Genomic DNA, 10,350 nt, shown 5'->3' with positions numbered 1-10,350 from the left:
AGGGGCCAGGTTTTTTTTCAACATCTTTATTAATGATCTGGATGATGGGATGAATTGCACCCTCAGCAAGTTTGCAGATGACACTAAGCTGCGGGGAGGGGTAGATACACTGGATGGTAGGGATAGGGTCCAAAGTGACCTAGACAAATTGGAGGATTGGGCTAAAAGAAATCTGATGAGATTTAACAAGGACAAATGCAGAGTCCTGTGCTTAGGATGGAAGAGTCCCATGCACCGCTACAGGCTGGGGACTGACTAGCTAAGCAGCAGTTCTGCAGAGAATGACCCAGGGATTACAGTGGATGAGAAGCTGGTTATGAGTCAGCAGTGTGCCCTTGTTGCCAAGAAGGCTAACGACGTATTGGGCTGCATTAGTAAGAGCATTGCCAGCAGATCGAGGGAAGTGATTATTTCCCTCTATTTGGCACTGGTGAGGCCACATCTGGAGTATTGCATCCAGTTTTGTGCCCCTCACTTACAGAAAGGATGTGGACAAATTGGAGAGAGTCCAGCGGGGGGCAATGAAAATGATGAGGGAGCTGGGGCACATGACTTATGAGGAGACACTGAGGAAACTGGGCTTGTTTAGTGTGCAGAAGAGAAGAGTAAGGGGGGATTTGATAGCAACCTTCAACTACCTGAAGGGGGGTTCCAAAGAGGTTGGAGCTCGGTTGTTCTCAGTGGTGGCAGATGACAAAACAAGGAGCAGTGGTCTCAAGTTGCAGTGGGGGAGGTCTAGATTGAATATTAGGAAACACTAAGCACTGGAATGGGTTACCTAGGGAGGTGGTGGAATCTCCCTCCTTAAAGGTTTTTAAGGCCCGGCTTGACAAAGCCCTGGGTGGGATGATTTAGTTGGTGTTGGTCCTGCTTTGAGCAGGGGGTTGGACTGGATGACCTCCTAAGGTCTCTTCCAACCCTAATCTTCTATGGTTCTGAGTAGAGGACTCTGCCTAAACCCAGAGAACTCTCCAGAGTGGTGAGGAAACTGAGGTGGGAAAATATTTATAGGTATAAAAAGAACAGGAGTACTTGTGGCACCTTAGAGACTAACAAATTTATTTGAGCATAAGCTTTCGTGAGCTACAGCTCAGATTTAGCTCACGAAAGCTTATGTTCAAATAAATTTGTTAGTCTCTAAGGTGCCACAAGTACTCCTGTTCTTTTTGCGAATACAGACTAACACGGCTGTTACTCTGAAACCTATCGTTTATAGGTGTGTTTGCTAAGTAGAGAGCAGTGGTGTTTAGAATCCTGTTCAAAATCTGTCTCTGTGCCTGTTGGTTTTCACTGTTGCATGCAGTTGAAGTAGTAAGCTGTATGTCCAGTGCACCCACATGGCTAGAGTTCTGGAAGAGGGTGTGTTTAAACTGTAGGAGAGTCTAGGCTGGGGGGGGGAGCAGGGGGAGCGAGGCATAGTCAGCATTGATTCCAGGGGCTGGACAGTTGACACCACAGGCTCTTAGCATTCAAGAATATGCTTAGAAACCCCAAACAAGGAGCAATGCCTGGACTCTGTACAGACTCTGGAGGCTTAAAGCATATCGGACCCAGTGGGCACATGGGTCTCCTCATGCACTCTGGTGGGCATCCAACTGGGGAGCTTGGCTAGATCTGTTACAAACATAATTTAAAGCCCATTTTTTGTAAATGATGTAAAATCATGATGTAATATGCACATCAGTAACTTTACCACAAGCTGAGGGGGGTGCATATCCCAGAAAGGTGATGAGGAAGGAGAAAAAGTGGGCAAAAAGCAGAGTTCAACAGGCAATTTCAATCTGTTCTCCTCTTATTATATACTGAGCTATTGACCAAACATCTGTGGTGTCAGTTAGAGCTGAACGCAAACAATTGTAAGTGGTATTAGCATGCTCAGTGCTATGAGGGCCTGATCCATTGACTTCTACAGGCTTTGGGAGTCTTTCTACTGACTTCAGTGGGCTCTGGATCCGACCCTCATTCCCAACACAAGAGAAGTAAATCATCCATAACTATTACCTTCAAACCTTATGTCCTTTACACTCTATATAATACCCTTTCACTCAGTATCAAATTCACAGGGACATTTTTCATTCCATGGTATTTATTGTGAAATCGTACCTTTTAGGAACATCATCCCAGTGTTACAGGAATGTCTGATTCATAGTATTATGCACAATGCATTGCACAGAAATGTTTGGCCTTCCTCTGATAATTTGCCATAGGCACAGCATACTCCAGAAAAGCTTAACATATAATTACTCTGTTGTGTTGTGTTTTTTTCAACACTAAGACATCAACTGGATTTTTCGGATATGCAACATGTACAGGGGCGAGTTGATGCTGGCACTGGGAAAGAATGGGGAAGTAAAGGGAAATGACACAAGCACTTCTGTTCTTGGAGGAAGTTCATTGTAATAGCAGATTTGCTTTGGCAAAATTCTTCACTGGATTGTGATAGCCTATGAGGGAGGTATAAAATCATACATGGTAGGGCTAATATTTACTCATACTAGTGTTTTAGCTGATCAACTCTTAAATACCTCCAATGAGAATGTCTTCACTACTTCTCTTGGGTAGGCTGTTCTAATGTTCTTCCTCTCACTCTCATCTTTGTGCCCGTTTTTTTAAGGGGTGTCCTGTGCTTGTTAAAATGGCTGCTTTGATCTATGGGAGATCACTAATTCTAGAAGCTGTATGTTTGTGATAGGTGTTGATATCACATGGTGAAGTGCCACTGCATCATTTTGTGTAAGGGGGCATAGTATCGGGATAAGAATGGGGACATGAGAATGAGTGTATGTGAAAGGAAGCCATGTCCCAAAATAGGCTCATCGATAGCCATACAAAAGCATGTTTGTGTGTATGCCTGCGCAGTGGGTAATTGTATGCAAATACAAATAGAACTCTGTGTGTGTTATGTACATGTACAAATGTAGAACTGTGCAGGGGAACGTCTCTCCACACTCTGGAGAGCCAGAAGTGGGGAGGTAACTGTCGGCCATTTTAGATTCTGGCAAAAGGCTGTTCGATCAGACCCATCCTGCATAATAGACTGGAAATGCACTAAAAGAGTTCAGCACCCATCTCCCTTCCAGAATCACTGTTGTGCCTCCAACATGAGCTAGCTCTCCACTTTCCTGGCTTTAAGTTTAGGATTCCCTTGGGGTCAGCAGCAAAGCAATTTTGGAGCCAATACTGTCAGTCTGTGCACACCCCAGAACCTGCATCTTGTCACAAAGCTCGCAAGCTAATTCAGGCCGCGGGAGGAAAAGAGAATCTAACTGGGGCCTTGCATAGGCAGCCATCATAATTCTTCTTTATCCTGATGGCTTCAGGGAGGGCTTTAGCACCAGCATCTGTCTTTCTTGCAGTTCCTCTTATTCCCCTTCAGGACCCAGTAACTTATAGAACTGCTCCCTGCAGAGTTCCTCTGAGCGCTGTGCATTTACAGCCTTGTAAGTCTAGCATTGTGTAATGTGAGTAAGGGCGGCAGATTGCTTTAGAGACCAGAAACCAATTTAGCCAACAAAGTCTGGGACTTTAAAAAAATATATTTTAGTTAATAATAGAATTTTCTATTTACACGTGAAGCTTTTGCTGCCAGTTTGTTAATTTCAGGATATATGTGACAGTATGCAAGCAAATGTTTGTTTGGGGTGTAGGACTATTTTTGTCTCCCAGCACCATCTGGCACTACAGTGTGAATCTTTTAATGAATAAACATTGCTTATCAGTCTGTCAGTCAGTCATCCATTTGATAGAAACTGAAACGCTAATTTACCCATCATCTTTGTCATGTGGTAATCAGGGATAACTTCACAAAACCCCAAGACAAAGACTACAAATTAAGGACACATGTCAAAAACGGGCAACACAGATTTAGAAAGCTTAATGTATCTTTCAATTAGACTAATGCAGGGAGTAATACCCACCTGACGTTTTTGCAGTTTCTATTTTTAAAATGCTGTTCGCCTCTTTCTCCCTCCCCTCCTTTTTTTTTGGCACCAAGGGATGATGTCAGATTTGTCAGTAAAATTGTAGTAGACTTTTTTAGATGAATTTAGATGTTTAAAAAGGGAATGCTGGAGGGACCAGTTTGATAAAATCATTCAATGGTGGCTTTCACATAGATATTGCTTATTCAGATACTGTCCAAATAGTCATAGTGTGTATATTTTATGATTAATTACTGCAAGTTCAGGCGTTTTGGGATTATTTTGTCACTTACCTTATCAAAGCACATCAACTGAATCTAGTTTTTGTAATTTTGCTACCTCATCGCAGCAGCAATCATCATAATGTGAGAATTGAGCCCTCTAGTATCAGAGTGCGTGAAATATCCTTGATCAAAATGGCACTTCTCCTTAAAACTTGTCTTATTAGCAGAACTTGTTCAGTTTGCAGGTCTTATTGTCTGAACCCATTAAGAAGCAAGAAAAATAAACATAGGTGGAAGTTTACTTTTCCATCACTCGTGCACCCTGAACAATACCTTAGAATTTTTCATTGTTCATATGACCGAACAAAAGCGAGCGAGAAGCCTGTTATGAGTGATGGCAAATGTAGTAAAATAAGAACCTGGAAAAATCTCAGCCTTTTCTTTGAACTAAATCCACTATTTTTAAGGACTGTAAATGTTGGGGATAAGTATTTCAATTAGCCCATTTGGGCTCCACCTTCTTAGTACAATCAGCTGAGTCCCTCACAATCCGCTGGATACATATACAAAAAAGAAATCTGTTTCCCCCTTGTTTTAATTTCTCCTCTGAAGCCCAGTAGTTTCTTTCTACTTTTACTGATGTTCCAGTTGCAAGATATCATTCTCTCAGCAGGTCTGTATCCAAACGAGCTGCAAAATTCAGACCTTTTGTGTGATCAGGCTCCTTTAGGTCAGAGGTATACTCTGAATTCAAAGCCTTGCATAATGACAGGTTTCAGAGTAACAGCCGTGTTAGTCTGTATTCGCAAAAAGAAAAGGAGTACTTGTGGCACCTTAGAGACTAACCAATTTATTTGAGCATAGGCTTTCGTGAGCTACAGCTCACTTCACTTTCCACAGTATGCATCCGATGAAGTGAGCTGTAGCTCACGAAAGCCTATGCTCAAATAAATTGGTTAGTCTTTAAGGTGCCACAAGTACTCCTTTTCTTTTTTTTCTGAATTCAAAGAGATCTCTGAACTAGGGATGCCCCTGCAAGTATGTCTTGCCCTGACACAAGCTGGAGAAACAAGGGGAAACTGATACATCAAGAAGGGACTGCAAGCAAGAGCATGGGCTTGTGGATCAGGGAGAGATTGAGAGTGAGGGAGGGGAAAATGCAGGTTAAGGTAAGGGAATGGAGAACTACATAAATCGCTGAGTCTGCACCATGGGCAAGATGATCTGTTGGAGGAAGGGAAAATAAACAGGAATTATGGAGGAAGGGAAGAATTAATATTGGATTAAAGAATTTGGATCTACTTGAATTGAGAGGAGGCAGAGACGGGAGAAGGGAAAGTGTGGCTGTGGGGGGGAAAATGTATTTTACATGGTTTACTGTGCTGAATGCAGTAAGAACTCAGCTCCTCGAAAGCTCATGAGCTGACCTCTCCTGACGTTTTATCTAAGCATATTCTTCCTAAAAGGGTGTTTCTTATTTGCTTTTACTCTACAAGCATTTATTAAAGTAGTCGTGTAATATCAATTTATTCTAGAGTTTGTACTGAGACTATCTGACCCAAGTCAGTAAACAAACTCCAATATGACAGGTTTCAGAGTAACAGTCGTGTTAGTCTATTCGCAAAAAGAAAAGGAGTATTTGTGGCACCTTAGAGACTAACCAATTTATTTGAGCATAAGCTTTCGTGAGCTACAGCTCACTTTATCGGATGGAAAGCTTATGCTCAAATAAATTGGTTAGTCTCTAAGGTGCCACAAGTACTCCTTTTCTTTTTGCAACCTCCAATATATGCACAAACTGGGGTGTTTCTGTGTGTCAGGAAAAAAGGAGGGGGATAAAAGAAATGACTCCTCTTACTCTTGGACTGCATCATTATTGATTAAGTTTAAACCACCTCCTATTGAAGTCTCTGAGAGTCTTTCCATTGACTTTAATGGGAGTTGTTACACACTTCATTGTTGCTTTCCAAAACAATTTTGTTTATGCATACCAGTAGAACATCAAAGAAAGTATGCATTAGTTTGACTTAAATCCTGACTGATCCCTCTTTTCATGATGAGCAAATATTTTGCTAAGTCATACATTTTTCCATAAATTGGTTATATCTTAATAACTGCCTTATTTTCTCCGGATTTTTTCCCCATCCTTGAAATAAATATATGTTTCAGAATCAGCTTTTGAAATTTAGTCATGTTCCAGGCAGCTTCATACAAACAAATCTTAGAAGTTGTCAGTAAATCAGTTTTGAGTGTTTTATTTCCCAAGGAATCAGAGCACCTGTGTTTATTATACAGCAAATCCTGAGACCTAATGAATAAAACAAGACTGAAGTAGGAAAGCACTGGCGATAAGGAGATTAAAGCACCCTTTCACTGGCTATAAAGAAAAATATTCATTCACTTTAAAATAAAAAAGAGCAAGAGTAAAGGAAAAAGAGCAAAATATACATATTTTTATTTTAAATATATACAAATTTCTCAGCTGTTAACTGTCATTTCCAAAGCTGTTTCTTCCTGTAATCCCAAAAATACTTAATAACTTGATGTGACCATCCATTTAAACTCAGTATTTAATATTGACATTTAAAAACCTAGTAATAACATACAGAGTTGGTCATAAGTTCACAATAGTTACAAGGTGGGAGGGAGAAGAGGACTGTGAATGTAGTATCTTAAAAGTAAATACATCCATGTGGTCGGTTCTGTTTATTCACTGACATAGTCAAAGTACAGTTCCTCGTTGATGTTCATGAAGGACCTTACCTGTTTGGGAATCATACTAAGTTATGTACAGTCAACCTTTAGAACTCTTTGCCAGGGGATATGAAGGCCAAAACTATAATGGGGTTGAAAAAAGGATTAGATGAGTTCATGGAGCATAGGTCCATCAATGGCTATTTGCCAAGATGGTCAGGGATGTACCCTATGTTCTGAGTGTCCCTAGCATCTGATTGCCAGAAGCTGGGAGTGGATGACCTAGGCTGGATTACTTGATGATTGCCTGTTCTGTTCATTCCCTCTGAAGCACCTGGCATTGGCCGCTGTCAGAAGACAGGATACAGGGCTAGACGGACCATTGGTCTGACCCAGTATAGCCATTCTTACATTTTTAAGACCTTGACACATCTACATTTGATGCTTGTTCTGTGTTTTTCTTTTTCAGAAAAGTTGAGTCATTTGTACTTTTAATCAGGTGTTGCTTGTGTTTTGTCCTTTCCGTGTAGCATATAACCTTGGGTCTCCATGTCTCTGAGAGCTGGAGTAAGAGAGTAGCATTTGCCCCTGGATTTCTTAATTTCTGAAAATGTGATTCCGTTGTAGTGCTGCCTTACGTGAGGCCATTTCTTACTAAACTGAACGTATGTCTGTTGTGTGAATTGGATTGATTTTTGCAGTTGTCTTTAGCTGGTGTGTGAAAAGCAAGTCTTTTAGAAAGGTCCTCCACAATTCATGCCAGAACCCCAGGAATCCTCCATTTCCCCTCCCCCACACTCTCTTGGCCCCATGCTGCAGTTACTATCCTTCCAGTCAAGGCAAAACTTTGAGCAGAGCAAAATATCCTTTACCACTGAGAATTGGCGCTCCCGTTTGTTATTGTGGAAATTCCTGCTGAGGCAGTCTGCAAATGTGTTCATTGCTCCCAGATGGTGCACAGCCAAAAGGGTGATCTGATGTCCGATGCACCAATTCCAGAGTTTGATTGCCTCCACACAGAGTGGGGTGGACCTTGCTCTTCCCTGTTTGTCGTACACCCCATAGCCATAACTCTGACATGCATAGTATGGATGAAAGGTAAAAATATTTTGCGGGCTTTGGGCACTGTTTAAAGTTCAAAGAGACTGGTGCACAGTTTGGACTCCAGCAGAATACAAAAGCCCTGAGCCACATGGCTATTCAGGTGCACTCCCCTGCCCAGTAGAGAGGCATTCATAATGAGTGACTTTGTGATAGATGGAGGATCAAAGAGGACCCCTACGCACAGAGTTTCTTTGGTTTCCCACCAGGTAAACGATTCTAGAATGTTCTGAGGGACTAAGATTTGCTTGTTCAAGACCTCTCTGCTCAGAACATAAACTGTCAGCAGCCATGCCTGGAGGCACCAAAGATGGTGTCGGACAATAGAGTGAGTCAGACAATAATTACTAAGGACAGTAGACACGGGGGTTCAAAAAGTTAGTTTTATAACATTAAAACAAATTGTCAATATCATATGTCAGAACATACAAAGCAAATATCTTCAAATCAAACTCTAATACATTCTCAAGTGGCATTTTTCTTTCTTTCCCTATCTGCAAATTTTGATGATTACTGATGGACATATTCTTTTCATTGGTTTGTGTGTGTGTGGTGAAATGGGCGTTTACTGACATGTACTGACAAAAATCTAGTCCTTCCAAGCCTAATGATAAAAAATAATAATAAAAAATATATAGCTAAATTACAAATGAACCAAACAGTTCCTACTTTAGCCACTTACAATTCAAAATAGGCATTAATGTCCAACAGTACAAATCAAAATGATCACAAAACAGCTAAACGTAAGCGTGCTTGGTTGGGGGTTTCATTTCCACATGCTCAAACTTGTGTGTTCTATGGCAGGAATGTGATGAATACCTCCATGTTCTGGGTTTGTCAGCACACCTATAAAAGCTACAAAATAATGCTCCTCCAATCAGGAGAAATGCTGAGCTCATCCAGCCTAAGTACAGGGCAGCTCCCAAGTCTCGTTTCAATCCTGCATGAACTGCTGGGTTATAGAAATCTCCAATGATGTTGCTGGCAGTCCAAGACACAGGTATCAAAATTAGAATCCCAGTAAGGATAAAAATGATCCCAGCTGCCAGCAGAATGTTACTCCTGACTTGCTTGTTATCCCCAACACACACAGTGCACTTCATGCCAATAATGGCTGTCAGAAAGGCAACAACGGATAGCATCACAGCAAAACACATCAGTCCTCTGGATACTTCTAAAATAGGTGGGAGTACCAGTACGGTGCCATAGAATTTACACTGCATCTTGATGTTGACTTGATAGATGCAATTCATCCATAGTCCTTCCCAAATGTTCTCAAACACCACAATGTTACCTTCAGTGAAAGCAGACACTCTCCACTGAGGCATGGCAGTGATTGCAAAAGTCCCAATCATGCCGATGCCTCCAAGTATTAGGCCTGTGATTTGCAGTGGCCAACAAGCCATATTCCTTCTGAGACAGGTGCACCAGAAAATAGTCCACAGGAAAGTGTTTCCAAAGCAGGGTTTCTTGGAGATAAAATCGAGAGCAGCAAAGACTTTTTCCTGTAATAGTTTGCTTGTGTGCCAAAGTGACTCTGAAGCAGTTTCCGTTTGTATTTCTGAAGTTCAAATAGGCAGCAGTCCATTGCTGACTGAGTAGAAGGACCTGCTATTTATCTGCTTTGATATTTGAAAGACCTCTGACTAAAGCGCTTCACGATCAGGCCCAACAGCTTTCCAGCCAATGAGAGGCTAGATAGGGTGTATCTAGGAATATCATACTTGACTTCACTGCTCCTTAGTGACGTTATTATTAAGTATGTGTCAGGGTTCCCATTATAGAAAGCTAATTACAGAGTTAATTATTCCACAGCAAAACTGCATCTGTGTTGAAACGTAGAACATGAGGTGTCAGCGCAGGACTTAATTTCTGTCATGTAAAATATTGCATAACTCAGATGAGTACAATTATCTCTATGATGAAAGCTAGAATTGCATTTAAGGTGGGGCTTACATGCTTTTTGCTCTTCCCTAGATGAAAAACATCTGATTTTAAAACAAACAAAAAAACCCAAACCCCAAAATAAAAACTAACAGGTACTTACTGTAGTTCTTTAACCATGACTCCTGGTTTTGATCAATGTAAAAGTATAATCATGGAATTAGGTACAGTAGGCTAAAATGCTGTAATCAACATCAAAGCTTTACTTAAACAGATGCATAATTTATAAGGACATCAAAACAAGTAGCTGGCATCATTTCATAGCTTTTTCATTTGAGTCTCAAAGGAAAGGCCACTGACAGGAAATAACCGCTCTGTGACTTCCTATTAGCAGGTGAGTGTATTCTGTTACAATAACTTCTTCTAGTGGACACTAGCATGGGAGAAAAGCTCTCCAACAAAATAACGAGGCACTAATTATTCATTCATATTATAGTGCTTGCCTATTCTCTAAGTGGACAACACTG

At 41.1% G+C, this 10,350-nt stretch overlaps 1 protein-coding gene across 1 annotated transcript; it reads right to left on the bottom strand.

The window, feature by feature from the left end:
- Positions 1 to 8,676: 8,676 nt before the first annotated feature.
- LOC140905379 (claudin-8) lies at positions 8,677 to 9,345 on the bottom strand. The gene has a single exon (XM_073328608.2). It carries the CDS (start codon positions 9,343 to 9,345, stop codon positions 8,677 to 8,679), a length of 669 nt encoding a protein of 222 aa, XP_073184709.2.
- Between the last annotated feature and the right edge of the window lie 1,005 nt (positions 9,346 to 10,350).

This window comes from Lepidochelys kempii, chromosome 1 (assembly GCF_965140285.1).
Source record: "Lepidochelys kempii isolate rLepKem1 chromosome 1, rLepKem1.hap1, whole genome shotgun sequence".
In the NCBI taxonomy this organism is placed as follows: Eukaryota; Metazoa; Chordata; order Testudines; family Cheloniidae; genus Lepidochelys; species Lepidochelys kempii.
Note: the sequence above shows the minus strand (reverse complement) of the source record. Positions and strands in the feature narration are given on the sequence as shown.

What these genes read in the sequence shown, in the direction of transcription:
- LOC140905379 (XM_073328608.2), bottom strand. Translation starts at nt 9,345, where the DNA reads ATGGCTTGTTGGCCACTGCAAATCACAGGCCTAATACTTGGAGGCATC.